The sequence below is a fragment of the Sceloporus occidentalis genome, unplaced genomic scaffold (genome assembly GCF_023333645.1).
Source record: "Sceloporus occidentalis isolate IW3139 unplaced genomic scaffold, rSceOcc1.0.p SCAF_1, whole genome shotgun sequence".
NCBI classification, from domain to species: domain Eukaryota; kingdom Metazoa; phylum Chordata; class Lepidosauria; order Squamata; family Phrynosomatidae; genus Sceloporus; species Sceloporus occidentalis.
Genome location: NW_028316981.1, coordinates 134,297,239 through 134,317,785, shown reverse-complemented (window position 1 = coordinate 134,317,785; position 20,547 = coordinate 134,297,239). Strand labels below are relative to the sequence as shown.

The 20,547-nt window shown below is 41.1% G+C and overlaps 1 protein-coding gene and 1 long non-coding RNA gene across 2 annotated transcripts in view; one reads left to right on the top strand and one right to left on the bottom strand.

Annotated features, from left to right (window-relative positions):
• The first annotated feature begins 1,079 nt into the window (after positions 1-1,079).
• Positions 1,080-7,104, top strand: LOC149322228 (uncharacterized). The gene is made up of 3 exons (XR_016282214.1): positions 1,080-1,242; positions 4,140-4,191; positions 5,985-7,104. It is a non-coding gene; the product is annotated as an uncharacterized LOC149322228 (long non-coding RNA).
• Positions 7,105-7,485: 381 nt separating this feature from the next.
• ACSF2 (acyl-CoA synthetase family member 2) overlaps positions 7,486-20,547 on the bottom strand; it is a 92,571-nt gene continuing 79,509 nt past the window's right edge. The window contains exons 11-16 of the mRNA XM_089537006.1: positions 13,377-13,484; positions 13,104-13,255; positions 10,535-10,676; positions 10,218-10,328; positions 9,479-9,547; positions 7,486-7,868 (exon numbers count right to left, since the gene is read on the bottom strand). Coding sequence (XP_089393132.1) covers positions 7,818-7,868; positions 9,479-9,547; positions 10,218-10,328; positions 10,535-10,676; positions 13,104-13,255; positions 13,377-13,484 — 633 coding nt within the window. The 3' untranslated portion in view covers positions 7,486-7,817. The remainder of the gene's footprint in view (positions 7,869-9,478; positions 9,548-10,217; positions 10,329-10,534; positions 10,677-13,103; positions 13,256-13,376; positions 13,485-20,547) is intronic.

Here is a 20,547-nt window from a genome sequence, read left to right as displayed (position 1 = left end):
TAAGGGAAAACTGGCTAAGATAAGGGAAAGTACAGAGCCTTGTATAAGTGTTTTATATTAGTTCTCCAGCAGGATAGCTTCTCTGCAAAGTGAAATACTTTGGCAACCAGTAAGGAGCTGTATGACGTTTCTGGTTCAGTCTGAATGACCTTGTAGGTAGAAGTTACTGTTCTTAGTACTGGTAATCAAAATACCTTACCCTCAGTCTATTCTTCTGTTTTCCAATTAAAAAAAAACTTTTAAAACAAGCTTCATTTAATCAAAATGACCCATAATTTGCTTGAACACATGTACAGTATTAGTGGATCAATTCTTTTAGTACAACATTGCATTGGTTGTTTTGGAATGGAATTGTCCCATGGCTAGCATGTGCTAACAAGTTTTAAAATCTGTAATACCATGCCTGTCTTACAAGTTCATCTCAAAATTCCATGCCTTGCTTCCTTTAAGCCTGCCTCACCATGTAAAGCAGTTTTTGTTACTCATGCGGGTTTGCTCCCACAGCCACATAACTGTTTACATATTGTACCTGTGGTGAACATCTGTTCCAGATGTATTTGTACCTTGCAAAGCGTAACTGGCAGAGGACATCATCATGTCTACCTTCAGAACACCTATGGTTCTTCACTGTTCTTAATGCTGCTGGGACATTTACTGCTCTCTGATCATGCATAGCTATCAGTACATCACATAAATGGCTGTTACTTTTTTCTTTTTTGGAAGAGTGCTCCGCTTAGGATTTTTGGGCCAAACTGTACAATAACACAGAGGCATTTTTGTAGCAGACAATTAAAAATGAGGAAGTGCAGTGTGGCTTCTAATGTTTATTTCCATTTTTTTTTCATTTATATAAATGCAAAGAGTGGTTCTGTAAATCCTATCCCCTGAGATGTGTCACAAATCTCTGTGGCAACTGCAGTTTCTGCCACATCCTGGACAAATGTCACTCAAGAGAGAACATGGGAAGGAAGTAGATTCCCATATATGGAGCAGCCAGAGCAGATTGTGGTTTCTTAAAGGGGGAATTCCCAAATGATAGGACTTGAGATCCCTCCACCTAATCTGACACAAAAGAATGATTAACCCCTGATGCTTGCTGTGAGTGTTGTGGCCTGGCAGTGGGCATTCCCCCATTTTGACATCAGCTTTATAAAAAGACAGCCAGAGATACATCTTCAGAGGAGACAAGCAATGACAGTACAAGGCAATACTCTACACTGTCATAGAATCACTGTAAGGCAGGTGAGTTTTATGATCTTTTTCCAGTTGGTTTGTGGGGAAAGATCTGTGTATCCTGTGGGAAACAAATTATTAAGAGGTTATGCACATATTTATCTTTGGATGCACACTTCTTGTTGGGATGGGGGAAGAAATAGTTTCTGCAGGTGCAACCACGCTCGTCACTTGGGGGTCACTTGGGGGAAAAACAACAAAAACCTTGTGGTACCTTAAAAGGCTAACAAATTTTATCTGTCAGATTTTTCAACAAATGTAAAAAATCAGGCTGATCATGGTATTAAAATCTTCATTAGAGGGTTAATGAAGACTGGTAAACCTGTCAGAGATAGGTAGACAGAATGAATCTTGTCTCATAGTAATGCTGGAGAAGTGCTTTGGTATGTACAAAAGTGGTCAGGCTACACCCAACATGAGATGAGTCTAGGGGTCCATTTCATGATACAGTTTGTACTGTACTACTGTCTAGTTGGAGGATGGCATGATGCCAGGAAAGTGGTGCATATGGTTATCACAGACTTTTGTTGTCTGTTTTATTGAACCATTTCCTGTATTGCTATGTATTTTATGTGTGTATTATCCTAATAGAGAGGCCCCTTCCCCACCACCACTCCCTTTGTGTCGTGTCTTTTTAGATTGTAAGCCTGAGGGCAAGGAACCATCCAATTAAAAAGATTGTATGTACAGCGCTGTGTAAATTTACAGCACTTTATAAATAAAGGTTAATAATAATAATAATAATAATAATAATAATAATAATAATAATAATAATAGAAAGAACAGAGGTATCATGTGTTATTCTTGAGACCTTGTCATGTTTTGAGACAGTTTCATTGCTTGGTAACAAGAGGCTACTGTGTGCACTGACTCCATGCAATAGTGTAAGGCAGTACAAATTTTGAGTCTGCAGTTTTGGCTTTTCAGTGGCTCTTTCACACATTCAAGAGCATTTGATGTTTTGCACCTCAGCTGCTGAAAAGAGCTATGTAAAACAAGGTTCAAAACCAAGTTAATATTTACTTGAAAGGAAACGATTTCTTTCAGGATACTTCTTCACAAGAACACCAAGAACACCAAGGAACAAATTGATCATTTGCACAAATGGCAGTGGTTGAAAATCTTGGGCATTTGGCGTATGGTAAAACCTTACCACAGAAAAGCAGTTACAGAACTGTTTCATGCTGTTTAAATTGGGATAGATTGTAATATATGGGCTGGAGAAACAACATGTATTACACACCAGTTGTTCTAATGATTTCAAATGGCTGGATTTTCTTGCACATCTATGCACTATTTCTAATAATTGTTCCCATCTAAGAAATTGCCAGCATTTCCATAGTGCAGAATCCAGCAGCACCAGTGGTATCACCAGGGGGTGTGGACTGCACCAGGTGAGACCACAAGGGAGGGTGGCACCACTACTTATCAAACACCTACCTTTTGGCAGAAACAGGCTGTGGCATTCATCTGCTTCCCTTTAAAATGCCTTAAGAGATGGTGGGAGTGGGATGAAGCTCATTGGGAGAAGAAAGGAGAGGCCCCAGAATTTTTTAAAAATTTTCAAATTTTCAATTTTGAATTTTTTAAAAAAATTTTAAAAATAAACTTTTCTTTGAAAACATCCCATTTTAACCAAATCTTCACTATATGGGATGCATGTAGATAAATTGGTACCACTTTGGTGGGAAGGTAAACAGCGTTCTGTGCAGTCATGCTGGCCACATGACAACGGGGAATACTTTTATCTTTTTAAAGACATTTAAACTGAGCTTGTCTGTATGATATTGTCATTTGAAGGTATCGTTTTAATTTGCTAGTTGTTGATGTCACAACTATTAGCATAACACTCAGTAGTATATGGGAATTATGACTGAGGAGGAACAGTGGTGCCAAAAAGCATGACTAAAGATTCTGTAGGGTGTGAAATGGGAAGAGGAGGTCAATAGAATGGGATGGCGGAGGATAACACCAGGAATTACTGCACTGGGTGACATCAACCCTAATGACACCACTGAGCACCACTCTTCAAAGTAGTGATTATGTAATGAATTCTGTGGTACACAATTGCTATATAATAGTTATGGATGAGCTGCAGCCCAGACATAAAAATTAAAGTATTTCTTGCTGTATATGTATTAGATGGAAAACCAGTTAAAAGTATGCATGGTTTCCCCCCAATATCTGGCATGAAAATATATCACATTTTAAATTTCATTATTCTGAAAGGTTCACATTGTTTGTACTTTCTGAATGGCAGAAACAGAATCCTCAGCCACTTCAAGGGGCTAAGATACAAGTCCTTACTTAAAAGCCAAGTATTTTGTGAGAACATGCTGGTGTAGATGATTCACAGAGAATCACAGAATTGGAAGAGACCACAAGGGCCATCCAGTCCAACCCCCTGTTATGCAGAAACTCAAAGTCAAAGCAATTGGAGTGTGGTGGAGTTTCCTTCTTTGGAAGTTTTTAAACAGAGGCTGGATGGTCATCTGTTGGCGATGCTTTGATTGAGAGTTCCTGCATGGCAGGGGTTGGACTGAATGGCCCTTGTAGTCTCTTCCAACTCTATGATTCTATGATTCTGTTATCTGTTATGGTCATCTCACAATTCCATAACTATATTGTTATTTATAGGAGGAGATGTGCTTAGTTATGGTCACCTTCCACCAGTTCAGTCCAATCACACTAGTTTCATCTCTTATGGTAGGAGATGACTGAGATTTTAATGCACAGCAGAAGAAAAATAATTTTCAGTTTCAGTTAGCCAATAAGCCCTATGCGTGCTTCGATGTTGCTAGCATTGTCAGAGGATGTTGTCATGAGCATTGGACAGGGATTGGTAAAGCTACATAGCCAGCGGTCATGAATTATCTTAATGTAAGCCTACACTTGTTTTGATAAAGGAAATACTGAAGCGGAGAGGAGAAAGATATGCATCTTGCAACCAAGGTCTGGGTAAGTGATAGTACTTCTAAGAACACAAAGGTGACAGCTGCCTTTTAGTGGGAATCTCAGTACACCTTGTGGGTTCCTAATTCCTTGGGATTTCTTTACTACAACCTGCCCCTTGACTAGCGCTCCCATCCTAGACATTATCACACCAGGGCTAATTCAGCAATAATCATGGTAGTGAAAACAAAAAGCAATAGTAGTACTATAACACTCAATATTTTTGCACACTCGTGCTATTGCATGATAAGGCAACATAAAACTCCAAAATAGCATGATTGCTGTTCACACAGACTTGTGAATGAATCATAAGTACATTAGAATTAAACATTCTGTACATGTGCCTTTGCTTCCCACAGTCCCTTTAAACCTGGGTTGTTTCCTGCAGTCCCTGTCAAGAAATGCAACATGGGATATGCAGTTATAGAAATAAAATATGTATGTGAGAAGCAAAATGACTAAGCATGTGTAGACAGAGAAATCACACAGGTGTAAAAGGTGATCTAATTTGGAAGTCTTGGGAGCCAAGGACAAATTTTGGAATGAATATTGGCAACACCTGAGACTTGTTTCATGGACAAGATAATCAGATCATATTAATGGGTTGGACTTGAGTCTGGGGTGAACAAAGTCAACCAATCATGTGAATGTACACACCCAGTGGGTGGCACCTAACAATAGCTATAATAATTGCCAGTTTTGTTAATGTGATGCTGGTTGTTGTGGATGGTTGTGGTTCATTGGTAGAATTGTGGTAGGATAGTTGGGCATATTCTGAGAGCAAGAATTGTAACTGTATATAGTGTATAGTAGAATAAAATAGTACTTTTGTTTAAGACTACAAAGTTGTTTGGTGTCTTGAGTGAAAACAACAAGAGTCAGCAAATCCTGATGGTGTTGGTGACATCAGAGGAAGAAGAGTGAGAAAGCCTGAAGAGGTTTGTCAGGGTCTTCAGCTTATTCTCAGAAACTCTGCTGCTTTGGAAGTAAGCAATAACCACTGGCCAAAACTGGTCAGCTCAGCTTCATTAACTTGGTGGTGAGTTACAGCCTGAGGTGAAGTGCAACAACTCCCATCATCCCTGACAGTCCCTTTAAAGTTTAAAGATCCCGGGTTGCTCCCTGCAGTCCCTTTACAGTTTAAAGATCCTGGGTTGCTTCCTGCAGTCCCTTTAAAGTTTAAAGATCCCAGGTTGCTTCCCCAACAGCGCGAATGAAACACAATTAGCTTTCGCACTCTGGCAATTGCACTTCAGTTGCGCTATTGAGAAGCCATTCACAGGATTTGCCCATGAACGGTTTCTTGCTGGAGTATTGCTGATTCTTCCCAGGAGAAGTTCTGATTGAGCACAACAGTGTCTGAAAATTTTCTGCATGATCACACAATTATCCCAGGACCATGCCCTTTTCTTCCCCAATTTCCCCCTGCCTGATAATCTCCCTGTACAAAGAAGCACAACAGCTTTAAATGTTCAAAGTCTTAAAAAAAGAATTTCAGTCATATCACAGACTTGGACTAGCCAGGAAAGGAATGAAATGTTCCCCTCAAAAATATGTTCATGAGCTTCAAGCTTTCCTCTTTATTATTCTCACGCTTTTTGGGATCACAATGCTTTTGTTTATATTGAATAAGCAACTGGAAAACAGCAGCAACAACAGATGACACCACCATCCTCTTGAGGTGTGTGGATAGTGTATAAAGAATTTTTTGTGCTAAAGGTGCCACAGTTGGTATCAATAATAAACAAGAGGCCTATCAGTAAAACTCTTAGTCTGACAAGGATTCTGTTTTCTTTCAGCTACAGAGCAGAGAATAGGTCCTGATACCTAGAGATTCTGCTTCCATGGGTAGAGACCACTCCTCAGCTGTAAGATCAAGATTAACAGGAAAGTAACAGAGAATACAACACTCCCTCCCTTCATTTTGCTGATCCTCCTTGGCTGTTTTATAGAGAAATGAACACCTCTTGTATCTCCTCCCAAAAGAAATTCACTAAAATGGAGGTTACCACTGTCCTGTGTCAGTGATGGAAATGGACTTCCCATACCATCCAAATGGATGTTCATTCTACTTAGATTCAGGAAGGGATTCATTTAAGAAAATGGATTCCCATCACACAGACATCAGCTAATAAACATTTGTTTAGAATCAGGTTCCATATTACAGTGAAAGCCTGTGTATTATGCATTATGTGAGATGTTTTGGGAAAACTAGTGATTGTAATGGTAAGCTGATCACTAACAGAACAAAATGTTTTGAGTGGGTTGCAAAAGGAAGATATGGGGGGGGGTAACCTTGTTAAAAAGAAAATATAGCTGGTGTGGGCACTGCAGTTGAGGAAGATTTTTTTCAATCAACCTCTGCAGTCAGTGTGTCATGGTTGGGAGATTGCAAATGCTCCTGTAAAAAATAAACCTAACACAGTACTTTGATAGGATTGAAACTTTGGTATTTCTGTGATATCTGTAATGATTTTAAATATTTGTAAATGTTTCAAATTCAGAAATAAATGGTTGAAAAATTTAAATCTGTGGGAAAGTTCTGCTTCATAATCTGATGTACCATTGGAACAGAAACTATTTTCTCTAGTCACTGTCATGAGTTGGTTCCTCTATTTGTGTACGCATACAAACAGCACAGATCCTGACTTTTTCTATCCAAACTGTCCCGGCCAGCTTCCAGCCCAAATAACAGCAGAAAAAGTCTGTTCTTATTTGGGGCGGAAAAAAGCCACCCCTTTGCCTCTAGAGCTTTATTATGTTTGTTATATAGCAGACTACTTAGCTAAAGAAACTCATGTTTGGTAAAAGAGAAAAGAAACTACCTGGGATCTTCATTTGCAACTATGAGGGTGTACAGACTGACACTTTGTGCCGGCCTGAACCCGAATTAGGGTTCCGCGAGGGCTGAAAGTTTACACATTCAAAGCCCTTGTGGTGGCACCCAGGCACCATCTTGGTTGCGACCGTCCAGATGGTGCGTGCCATGATGACGTCGCTTGTGTGCAACGCCCAAAACACAATGCATGCAAGGGGCACCATAAGGCCGTGCCGTGGTGCTTAAGGCACCCCTGTAGCGGCGGAAAGAGCAGCCGCATTTCACGGGTCCTTTTTGTACCAGGTTGGTGGTGGGGCATGCAGTTGCTGTGTGCCCAACCCAGCACTTCCAGGGGCGGCATAGAGCCTCCCCTTACAGGCTGTTTGTACAGCCCCTATTTCACTTTCAATGGTTGTGAATAATTCCATTGCTAATACCTTTATTGCTTCTACATTTGCATTGGATGTGATTTATTTTCAGACATTAGTCTCACAACACATGAATTACTGCAGATTACAAATTTTTCCTTTCTAGATAATGGTGATAACGTCATTTGCATTGAACATATAAGTGTAAATATAACTGATTTTTCCTATTATGTGTGTATATAAAAAGCTATATACATTTGAATATGGTATATCATTCTTTATGTTTATTCCTATCTTACACCTGTAAATTTTGGTCTGTTACAAATACCAGTAGTCTAGTACATCTTAAGGCAGGTTGGTGGTAGGAGCAGCTCCCTAACTGCTTATAGTTCAAATATAAAAGAAGACAGCACTGTCATTCTGTTGTGCTTTTCCCGCTGCCCAATTCAAAGATGAAGATGCGTCTCCATTCGTTCTCTCAGTTTGTATTTCTGAATCTAAGATTAGAATGAGAAGAGGAGAAGAAAGAGATTAATGTTGAGTGTTTGTATACCTGTAAATTGTTATCAACCTGCAAGAGAAATCTTGTCCTCTTTCTCTTCCTCAGCCTGCCTCTTTTTTGTCCATTGTCAGTATCCATTGACTGCTATTGTGTCTGATGCTCCAGATCTGAGCAGGTGCTTCACTCCTGCTTTAAGGGGCTGCTAGATGCCTAGGAATAGGTAAATTCTCCTGTTGGAAGGTAAGGTAAGGAGGTAGGAAAAAGTGTGCAAGTTGCTGGTGGTGACAGCACCACCACCAGACAAGAAGACTTGAGCCTGGTCCCCACATTCTGCCACAATCACCACTTCCAGTCACTTGTACCTTCACCCTGAGATAGCAAAAGAGCTTATTGTCTACATTCTGAAGTATGAATTGAGCTGCTGCTCTGCTTTACCAACTATGGCAGCAAGTGATAAACATTTAAATTTCCAAAATAAAAAGTTTGACATCAGAGATTTAAAATGGTGACCTCCTGCTGCCATGCCCCTGTTGTTGTTAAGTCATGTGGGAACTTGGCTCCAAAGCTGGGTGATATTGACAGCAGTGGGAATTGAGTTGGGCAGGTGTGGGGCAAGTGTACACACATTTGGCTGCCCTTTCCAAAATGCCATGTGATGCTGAGGTTCATAATTGAGCTTCATGGTAGGGCCAGCACTAACAACATTACACATCTGCTCTGTTGAATAGGACTATAACATCAGCCGTACCTCCCACTCTTCTTTCTTCTCCTTTTCCTGTGTTTTTACATTACTACACCGCTTCTCCTTTCACAGCAAATCTGAAATATGGGCTTTCCTCTCAGTAAAACTGCTAGTCTTTTGCCTAAGACTACTACAGTCTTCTCTGGTTATCCTCCCTCATGTCTACCCAGAACTCTGTTTGTTGTCAAAATCACCCACCCCTTCTGTCTTTCTCCTCACATATATCCCTCTTTAAATTTCAACACTGTCTTCCTTTCCATTCCTAGATGCAGTACAAGGTCCTTATGTTCAAAGCTTTCCATAAACTTACTGTTCACACTTAAATCCTGAATTCTTTTTGATCTCTGTTCTTTCAACTCTGTTCTTTCAATTCCACTACCATCCACTATTGTAAGGTCTTCGGCTCCTTTAAATCCCTCCTCCAATCCCATTCTTTGCCACTACCCTCCTTCCCATACTGCTCCATGGGCTTGAATAGTATGGCTCACTGCACTCACAGAATGCTTATGCTATCTATCTTACTTCCTTCAAATCCCTCCTCAAATCCCACCGTTTGCCAGGAAATCTTTGGTTCAGTCCTCAGTGACCGTGCCCTACTGCAACTCGGCCTATAAAACATGTGTAACTGAAAAAGAGGCATATTATTTCCCTATTTGTCTCTACTATGCTCCTCTCTCTCTCTTCTTCTGCCTGTGTCAAATTTTAGAATGAAAATGTGAACTGCAGGGAGTGTCTGCCCTCTTTTCCTCTTTAAATGTTAGCACCTAGATCTCCTTGCATTTACACAATATTCTACTGTCAAAATAATTCTTTTCTCTTGCTAACAGTAAACAAGCAAACAGAGATTTTAGACTGTCGCTCACCTTGCCCGAGACAGTGAGTGGAAAATCCTTCACAAACACAATGTACCGAGGGATCTTGAAATGGGCAATCTGTAATAAATATTCCAACAGCTACAGATAACGCATATCCTATATGATTTACTGTATATACTCATGTAAACATCTAGAAATTTTAGTCAAAAAATCGACCCCCCAAAAAAACCAAGTCGACTTATCCATGGGTCAATGTAAGTACTGTACTTTATTAACTCTTAATTAAAAATGAACCATCTCGTGGTGAAAGGCAAGAGCATAATTTGACCTGAAAGTACTGTCTCCCCTCTGCATTGTCACGCATCTAGCCTTTAGTGTGAGTACAAACAGTTATGCCTTCTAAAATTTTATAAGTTATTTGGTATAGTTTTTCTTTGCTATATCCTTTACATCCTTTGCTATATACCCCTAAATTTTACCCTTGACTTATCCATGAGTCATATTAAAATCCATAATTTTGGCTCCAAACCCTGCCCTTGCCTTATACATGAGCTCGACGAGTAGTCGAATATATGCGGTACTTTTAGTTCTAGTGATGTTAAGAACAGAACTTAAGGCAAGCTGCTCTCACAACCAGATACAAAGTGAAAATCTAAAAGTCAGAAACTCAACACATGTCATACAGTGTTGATAAACTGATTCCAGTCACTCACACTTTTTGAGAAACAAATGGGAAAAAAATTCTATGGAAAAGGCAGAGCATATCCATTCATCTTGATGTGCTTACCTTCCCTTTGCAAAATGCCTTGATTTCCTCTTCTGTACACTCCTCTCCAGCTTTCACTCTGATGGAGGCACAGATCTCCTCTCCCATTCGTTCATCTTTCACACCAACTACCTGAGTGGGAAAGAAAAAGAAACTGGATCTTTGGCAGGGCCTCCAATAAGTTTTCTTTTATTGTAATTGAACAGTTTCTCTTGCTTCTCTGAAAGACGCATTATGTCTACCGCTGACTGGAATATCTTAAGTCATATAGTGTTAAGTCTTTATCCACAAAGCTGAATCTGATGACTCCCCAAAACCCAGTTCCCCATTCTTCTTACCTGTACCTCCTGAATCTTAGGGTGGGTGTGCAGAAACTGTTCAATCTCAACAGGATATATGTTCTCGCCTCCTCGGATAATCATGTCCTTGCAGCGACCTACAATCTTGCAGTAGCCATACTCATCAAGAACAGCAATGTCCCTACAATGATATCATAGTCATCCCACTGCATGCCATTAGATTTCCAAAACAATTTGTAAGCCACTCTGAGAGCATTTTGGAAGAGTGAGGTATAAATATAATCAATCAATAAAACAATAACAGATGTCTCATTTTCATGGACCTTATTCCCCTAAATAGGTGTCACAGAAAATACTTGGTCTAATGAACCTCTTTCTTGCTCTGCTAGATAGCACTACCCCTGTATTGTCAGGATTGAAAAGTCAACTTGTTACTTTATGTCCAATCCATCACTGGATCCAGGCAATGGTTCATATCTTTTGTAGTCTTCACTACTTCATGGCAGTGAGAGAAAAGCATCATCTTTAGATTGACGAGGTCCAAACTCTAGATCCTGTCTTAGAAGTTTAATATATTTATTAAAGAGTACAGATGATAGAGCCCTGAGCACCCAAGGTTATGATAAGCTCAAATCATTCCAAAATTATGTCCCCAATCTAATGACCCAGAAGTATACAGTGGTATCCAGTGTTACTGAAAGGCCTAGCATAACCTACAAGGACTCATGGCCTGTCCAGTTCCTGGCATAGATCATCCACCAAGGTGACCAAGGGCTGAACCCAAACTAGAAATCAATATGTCTGTATTGTTATTCTGGTGGGCATCAACAGAAGTGGACAACTCAATTGGATGTGCAGGATCAGTTATCTCCCCTGCCTACTATCTGACATGGAGTTAGGGTAGGTAAGACTTTGGCTTACTGTATTATTATGATTAAAAGTAAAGGTTAATGGTACAGGTTTCCTCTTTGGTGGTGGTGCTGTTCATCTCCCTTACTAAGCCAAAGAGCCAGTGTTGTCAAAGACAACACTGGGATTATGATTATTACTACCCTGAATTTTCCGAAAGACTGGGACTCAAGGTGGCTTACAAATTAAAATAATTACAATATAATTAAAACATTTAAAAAGTCAACATTAAAATAGAATTAAATTATTAAACTTACTGAACCAATTTAAAACATGCATTTAAACAGATTTTAAAAACAGTTAAAATGGTGTAATTTTAATCAATACAGAACTATCTTACTGCCTTTCCTTAAAAGCCTTCCATTTTAAAAGCTTGTCTAAATAAAAACGTCTTCAGTTGCTGACAGAAGAACAGCAAGGAGAGGGCCATTCTAAGGCCCATTACAGACTGCCCAAAAGGGGCGGTCTTGGGCCGCTGCCGGTTGCAGTGTGGGGAAGCCGCTGCAGCCAAACCACGCGACTCCCCCGCGCTGTAAAAAAGGAGCGTGAAAATTGCGCTCCTTCCGGCAACCCGGAAGAGACGTCGCAAGTGCCAAAGCGCACACTCGCGACGTCTCTTCCGGGTTTAGATGTCCGGATGCTGCGCGTCCGTTACGTCAAGATGGCCGAGCCCGTCTGTATAGGGTGCCGCCATCTTGTCGTACGGAATACGCGTGAGGGACAAGGCGCGTCCGGAAGCGCCGCCCCTCGTGCGTATTCCTGGCGCAACGACGGCACCGCTTAGGCCCGTCTGTAAGGCGCCTAAGCCTCTCTTGGGAGGGAGTTCCAAAGGCTAGGGGCAGACAGTGAGAAGGCCTTATCTTGTGTTCCCACAAACCACCTGTGAAGGTGATAAGACTGAAAGAAAGGCCTTTCCTAAGGTTCTCGGGGTGTGGGCACTCATAGGAGAAATAAGGTTTGTTAGATAGTCTGGACCTAAACTATATGGGGCTTTATAGGTTATAACCAGAGCTTTGAATTGTGTCTCAAAGTAGACCAGCAACCAGCAGAACAGGGGAATTATATGATTCTCATAACTAGCACAAGTTAATAGTCTGGTTGCAGCTCTTTATACCAATGTGAAGTTTTCAAACACTTTTCAAAGGAAGCCCCATACAGACTGCATTATAGTAATCCAAATTAGATGTAATCAAGGCATGTGCCAGTGCCACTGTCCTGAGATCAGGCATCTCCAGGAACAGGTTTGCCATTTCCCATCTAATGAAGTAACTCAATCCAATTAATCTCTGAGGCATAGTGATTTGAGTGTTGGATTATGACTCTGGAGACCACGGTTTGATTTCCAGCTTGGCCATGCAACCCACTGGATGACCTTGGGCAAGTCACATTCTCTCAGCCTCAGGGGAAGGCCATGGCAAAACTTGCCAAGAAAACCCCAGGACAGCTTCAGCTCACGGTCACTATCAGTCAGAAACAACTTGAAGGTACACAACAACAATAACAAACACATTTTAAGTTATGTTTTTCTTCTATTTTTTTTCCAGATAACTCTGAAAAGAAGATATTCAAAGTTGCTCAAAAACACACATGGAATATATTGTATCAATAGAATTTCATTCCAATTGTTCATTGAACACTCATTAGATCATGTGTTTCCAAAAACTAGGCCAAGACACTTATGGCTTCTTCCCCCACTTACCCAGTCTTGTACCATTTCTCATCAGTCATCACTTCATTGGTTCTGTTGGGGTCTCCCCAGTATCCCAGCATAACACAGTAGCCCCGGATCTGAAGTTCTCCTGGTCTGTTGAATGGGAGGACTTCCCCTGTTTCTGGATCCTCAATTTTTGCCTGTAACACAGATGGTATGGATGCTTTGAGGATGGGGCTGTTTTGGATTGTATGAATGTATGTATGAGAGAGATGAGGGGAAGAGATTAAAAATATGACAACTGATGATGTGACAAGTCACCTCTGTGTGAGGGATAATACATCCAACAGTTTCTGTTTTCTGGATAATGTTGTCTTGAGGAAAACCCATGAAAGTTACAGGGCTATTCTCTGTAGTCCCATAAGCAACCTGTAAAACACAAATGGAGAACAGCTGTCAAAGAAATGAAGCCCAAAGGGATGTTCCAAAAGTCTGAAATGAAGATAGAACTATATTAGGCTAGCCACCAAGTGGGTTTATGTTCTCTTTTGCTGCAGTATAGTCCATGTTATTGAAATAAATAAATAATATAGCTACATTCACATATGCTAATATAATTTTGCCACAGTATAGTCCATGTTTGACCCTTCTGCCAACCTCCTACCAATGTTTGGAATGCTGCAGAATTAGTTTTCTTGCAACAACAGATATGAAGGTTGGCTCTGCTATAGGAGAAAAAGCTCAAGGAACCGGAAGAAATTCTTGTTCTCTCTTGTCCTGCTTGTGGGATGCCCAGAGGGAGCTAGACAGATCTTGTGGTAAACACAGGCCTTTAGTCTGACCCACATTTCTTTTTATATTCTTATGAATGATATTGGGCAGCTTATGCTCCTCCAGGTGTTCTTGTACTGCAACTCCCATGACACCTCATCACTTTCTAGGCTAGCTAGGGGTTTGGCATTTGCAGTTCAACACCAGGAGGGCCACAGTTGCCCATCCCTCATGCATGGGACAGAAGGCTGGGCTTATAAACTGTGAGGTTTGATGCAAATGGATCTGGATCTGGGATTGTTCAAGGAATAATATCCACTTTATATTATCCAGAAGGTGAAAAGAGAGGTTGCTTGGGGTGGAGCTGCAACACTGATACAGTGTCAGAGGTCCAGTTATCCATGCACTCTTGGGAGTGATTAATAAACACACCTTTTTGAACTTTCTTCTGCCAAACACAAAAAAATGGAATGCAGATATCCTAAGAATGCATACCAATTTTTCCTGAAGTCCTTACATCTAGCAACATGGTCTGTGACTCATGGTTCACTGGGTTTGGCCTCAGTATTCCCATTATGCACAGAAATCACAGGTGACACATTTCCGTAAATATTAAGACAACATGTTCATATAGTGAACAGAAGAGCAGAAGCAGCCCTAGTAAATCTACTCTTGATTCACTGCCATTCCTCCTGCAGCTTGCTCCAAGTTATACCAGAGCTCTAGAAGGCCCAGCATCGGGAGGAGTGTGGGAGGCAATCGAATCATGAGTGGCTTCATCACCCTCATCCACAGCCCCTGCTGAATAGAGGATGAGGATCAGCTCAATCAGTAATTACTCCAGAAATCTTTTTGCGAGGGTCTGATCGTGAAAGGCTCCTCTTGACCCCATTTCACATTCCCTTCACAACAAGTGTTAAAAGTCCAGTCCAAAGATGGATGCATTCCTTTAATGGCTAAAAGTGTGCTCATATATCATTTACATGCTAGTGTAAAGTTTGGAGTAATCTTGGGTCTTCTTTGGTTTGAAGGAGGCCATAGAGAAGATAATCACATAGTAGGTTGAAAATAATTTTCAACCACAACTATTTAGCAAGTGGGTCACCTCATTCAGTGGACTGACCAAGAATCATTTTAAGTATTTTAGCCTAGGAGTTTATTTTTAATGACAAGTGCTTCTTTCTTGGGGAATTCTGAGCCCCTGGCTAAACTGTGAATAAGAAACGTTTTAGCAGAAGTGTTTGGTTCTGAACACCACACAAAACCCCTCTTGCTAATATTGTTCACAAACACCAGCCAGTGTAAGCCTACAGTACAGAATGTCTCTAAAATAGGATGAAATAAACATGTCTGGAGTCGCCAAAAGTAGCAGTTTTTGGAGGCACCTTAATTTAGTGGGCAGAGCTGGTTCCTGGGATGCCAGAATTCTATTCCTGGCTCTTGCCACCATTTGTACAGGGAGAAAATTTACTCCTAATGAGGTTGGATGTTTGTCACATAACTTCATTTCTCCTTGGAAAGGGACAGTCTCTAGTCTACCCACCATTTTGTGGTAGAGACCCATCAGAAAAAGGTAAAATCACTTCAGTATCATTCTGTGATGTAATAACAAGGCAGGTTGCCAGCATGTTCAGGAACCTGTAGACCACAGTGCTGCTGCCCAAATATTGCTATCTCATTTGAAAAAGAAGTGGGCATTCTCTAAAAAGGTAAATTTTGCTTCCAAAATTCAAGCACTGTCTCCCAGTCTCTGAGCCTTTATAATGCACATACAGAGAAATACCTAAGGCATTTTGCTGCTTGACACAAAAGTCAAGATGACACCCACTCCTGTTCCATACATACACATGCTGAGTAGGCAAGCAGTAGAACTTTATTTCAGCATTAGGGATAAAGGTGTGATGTAGAAAATATATTAGGAGGCCAGAGGAGCAGGCCTGTGTGAGTACCTATGACCTGTGCAGAGATGTGCACTGCACCACTCAGATGCCACTATTGGTGGGTTTTGATCAAGGAATTGGGACAAGTCAGTCAATGGGTCTGAATGCCTCTGTGCTCATAGCCCAATAGAACCTGCCTCTAGCCAGTGTTCAGTAGTATATGCCATGTCCTATCAGCTGTGTCTTAGGGAGCTGGGTATATTTAGCTTGGGGAAGAGGGGGTTAAGAGGTGGCATGATAGCCATGTTTAAATCTTCGAAAGGATGTCATATTGAGGATGGAGCAAGCTTGTTTTCTGCTGCTCAACAGACTAGGACACAGAACAATGGATTCAAACTACAGAAAAAGAGATTCCACCTCAACATGAGAAAGAACTTACTAACAGTGAGAGCTGTTTGACAGTGGAATACGCTGCCTGGGAGGGGTGGAGTCTCCTTCTTCGGAGGTTTTTAACAGAGGCTGGATGGCCATCTGTCAGGAGTGCTTTGATTGTGTATTTACGCATGGCAGAATAGGGTTGGATTGGATGGGCTTTGTGGTCTCTTCCAACTCTATGATTCATTGTGTGCATCAAAGCTGGAAAAGAGACTACAGCAAATCAGGTAATTTTGACATCACTGTTGCATAGAAAAATTTGTGTGAAGTTTAACAGTTCTTGAAGCACAAGAAAGCCTGTTTGACAGGAGACTCTAATGAGAGAGAGAGAAATGAATGACTCTTCCTTCAGATGACAATGGTTCTGTCTCCGCCACTCAATGAAGTAGACAATCATCATCTACTCTATAGTGCAGAAAGTGTATAAACTACACTTCTCAAAGTCTATATACTACAATGAGGTGTGCTTCCTCTACTGGCTATAAAACAGAAGTTAACCTTTACTACCAGACCTGTACTATGCCAGCCTGCCACAAATAACATTTATATTAAAAGCCCTGTTTAAATTCCATTTAAAATACCAGAAAGAAAATAGAGCAATATTGGCGTAAGGGAAAAGGTTAAAACTGGCCAGAAAACAAGAGTAGTTTTTCAACTTCAAAGCAATGTCACAAACAGTGGAGAATAGAATAATAAACCAAAGGAAATACTTAGGAATAAAAGAGCCAGTTACCAATCCCTGTCCCTCTTTGCTCTAGGGATGGATTTAATTATCCTTCTAATAACATTGGGTATTTTGTCTAGACTTGAAATCAACACCAATGTTCTTTCCAGACCCTCCTTTGGCGACTTGCTTCCAGTTTCCCCAACACTTTTGTCTTCATGTGGTTGGAACTACCTGGCCCAGAGCTGTGTCTCTTAGGGTTTTGTTATGTACAAGGCCTCAGGGTTAGGCCATCCCTTGTCCTAAGCTAGAAAGGGCTAATTTGGATATCTGAGGATAATGCTTTTAGCTGTAGCAATGTTCAACTTCTACAAAGAAAGGCTAGCAGGACTCCAGCCTGCAATGAAGCTATTCCACCTGACTTGGAAAGTGTTCCTCCTAATACCTGAAAGACAGCACATGTTCTGGTTATCTCTTTGCATGTGTGTGTGTGTGTGTGTGTGCACTTTACATACTCAGAGAACTTAGTTTTTGTTTTGTTTTGTTTCTTCATGTGCACTGAGCCTAAACACTGAAAAATATTCTGAGGATAAATTCTGAAATGTTCAAAAGCCTACAAATAATTCACTTTTCCTTTTGTTTTCAATAATATTTACTCCATGATACTGACATCCATCATTGGGTAAATTCTTAATCAAAAAGAATCATACATCTCTATCCTCTTTACTAGTTGTAGTAATTGTAGTATGAACATATTTTTGTTCAAGTAAGAAGAGAACTCTCTTGGATCAAATGACTGGTCCATCTGGTTAAGAATACTGCTTCCCAAAGTGGTCAACAGATGCCTCTGGGAATTTCACAAACTGAGCAGAAGAGCAACAGCACCCTCCCACTTGAGTTCCACCACAACTGGTATTCAGAGGTATACTACTTTCGATACTGGGAATGGCATGTGGTGATCCCAACCAGTAGCCACTCACAGCCTTCCCTCCATGAAATTCTTTTACCTGTCTTTCAAAGTCTGGGGCCATCCTAGAAATGGAAGCTGTATTTATATACCACTTTGCACTACACTAAGCAGTCTCTAAGCAGTTTACAAGTGTAAGCTAATTGCCCCTAACAAGCTGGGTACTCATTTTAGTAATTTACAGAAGGATGCAAGGCTGAGTCAACCCTGGAGCCCTAGGATCGAAATCACAACTTTGTGGCAGCAATACTGGCTGCAGTACTGGCATTTAACTACTGCACCGCCAGGGATCTTGTGGCTGCCAGTTTCTATGTATCAATTAAGCACTTTATGAAGACGCATTTTGCTTTGTCCTGAATCAATTCCACACTGGACCTCTGGTACTGTATATGCCAAGGCCCTAGTTCTTAATCAATAACCATACTCCTATATCAAGTCACAAGGAATGTTATTGTATTGACCAAGAGATTCCCTTAAGGTGGAAATAAACATGTAGGAAAGAGTAAAAGTCATTGGTAAAACAATACCATAAACACAGAAGGTGAGGTGCACATGAAACCCTTTTGTACTGAATACATGTTATATCCAGCAGCTGAAAGAGGCAGAGGCCCATCCCCACTGTAAAGAAATTCCACAGAAAAGCTGTTAATCTACAAACCAATCTGGCTGAATACTGTACTATTTAGTCCCTGGATCATCTCATCTTTTTTGTAAGGTCCTCAACAATCAACTCACATTGCCTCTAATTTCTCTTGCCTTTGTTCTCCTGGACAAATTACAAGATCGTCCCTCTCTTGTCAGTTTCTTCCCTTTTTCTTTTCCCCAGGGATCTAAGCCACTTGATCATTTCTCCTTCCATAGACTTTAGAAAGAGAAATAAGAATAACAACCTGCTGCTTTCTTTAGGCAAGAGATGGCCCTATAATATAACTTTCTGACCTCTTTTCAGCTCTTAGAAAGGGGTGGGCAACTTTGTAGGGTCCACTGACAATTTTCTACTCCTTTCAGAGTCTCACCCCTACCTCAGAAGATCCTCTTGTTCTCACTCCCCGCTTTACTTCACAACATGGCATGTGACACAGCCACAACTGCACTGCTTCATTCTTCCCTTGGATCCTCCTCTCCTCTCCTGCTGGCTGGACTACTGAGCCAACACAATGACTGCACATTCTCAGAAAGTCCTCCAGACTCAGCAGTGTTCACCCCTTTGCAGAGAGAGAGGGGCAGGGAATGCAAAGAATCTGTAAGAAAAACTTTCCCTGCATCCCCAACAGAGATGTGTTTAGGTCCCCTGTGTCTGGTCCAACCAGCACAGGACTTTGGAAACTGATAGCCAGTAAGGTAATAGATGCCCATAGTCTTTCTGGCATTCCTGTTGTTTTGTCAAATCCCCTGCAGACCACCAGCACTGCTGTGGTGCCTATAGAGAGTCTTCCTATTCACTTGGGAAGCAAAGGCAGGAGGATAGCTGTGTGGTGAAGACTGAAAGCTCTCGGTCTCCTTCCTTTACCTAGGTTGGGTAAACAGCTGAAACCCAGTGTACTTTCTCCATTCTGAGAGCACTTCACAATTAGTCATTTAATTCCAGTATTAGTGCTCTTATAAAAGATGAGCACCTTTACTTTCTGGAAAAACTCTGGCTTGTCTCCATTGATTCACAAGCATCATATGAGAGTACTCCTCTACTCACACTGCACAACCTGAATGTTAACCAGACATGGGCTGCTACCACACTGCAGAATGAATGCAGTCTGACACCACTTTAACTGTCATGGCTCCATCCTATGGAATCTGGGCATCTGTAGTTTGTTCTGGCACCAGGGCTCTCTGACACAGAAGGTTTAATACAGGGGTAGGCAACCTTTTTGAGCCGGGGGCCGGGTTGCTGCCCCTCAGACAACTGGGGGGCCGAAGCCAAAAAATAAATAATAAAATAATTTTATAAAAACGTTAAATAAATAAACCGGGACAAATGTAGGACAAAATTTTCAAATGGAGGACTTTTTTATAAAAAAAATGGAGGACACGCAAAAAAAAATTGCTGATTTTTAAATAAATGTTAATATAAATGCATGTTTCTGAGGCTTCTATAGACAATTGCCCCCCTTGCCTGCCGCTTGCCCCCCCTTGCCCGCCTCCTCCTGATAGGCCAAAGGCCCCACGCCCTCACATGAGAGGCCAAAGGCTTCGGTGGCAGGACCGGGCTGGGGCCGGTCCCAAGGCCTTGCCGGGCCGCATCCGGCCCGCAGGCCGCAGGTTGCCTACCCCTGGTTTAATAGGTCACAAAACTACATATCCCAGAATTCCACAGCATTGCGCCATGGTAGTTAAAGTAGTGTCAAACTGCATTAATTCTGCAGTGTAGCTGCGGCTGTGGCTGCTTTGTATTTTGGTTAGTGTGCTGGTTGGATCAGGCTCCACCAGATATCAGGCTGTCTTCTAGTGAATTACATCCAGTGTTATCTAGAGATGAACTGGGCTCTAGTCCTCAATTCGAACTAAATTACCTGAATTGAAAAGGCATTTGTGGCCCAGAATGTTTAGATCCTTCAGCAATGATAAGAGGGGTGCAGATGTTCTGAGCAAGAATGATTACAATGGTGTGCAGATAAATGCAAAATTTAATTGATAAATCAATGGGCTAAAACTATATGACTAATTGACCAAGATGCCTGTAATGAGATTATACAGCCTTACGAAGAATGCATTAAGTGTTTTGACCAAACAGAATTTGTATAATTAGTTAGTTTCAAGAGAAGCAAGTTTAATGGGTCT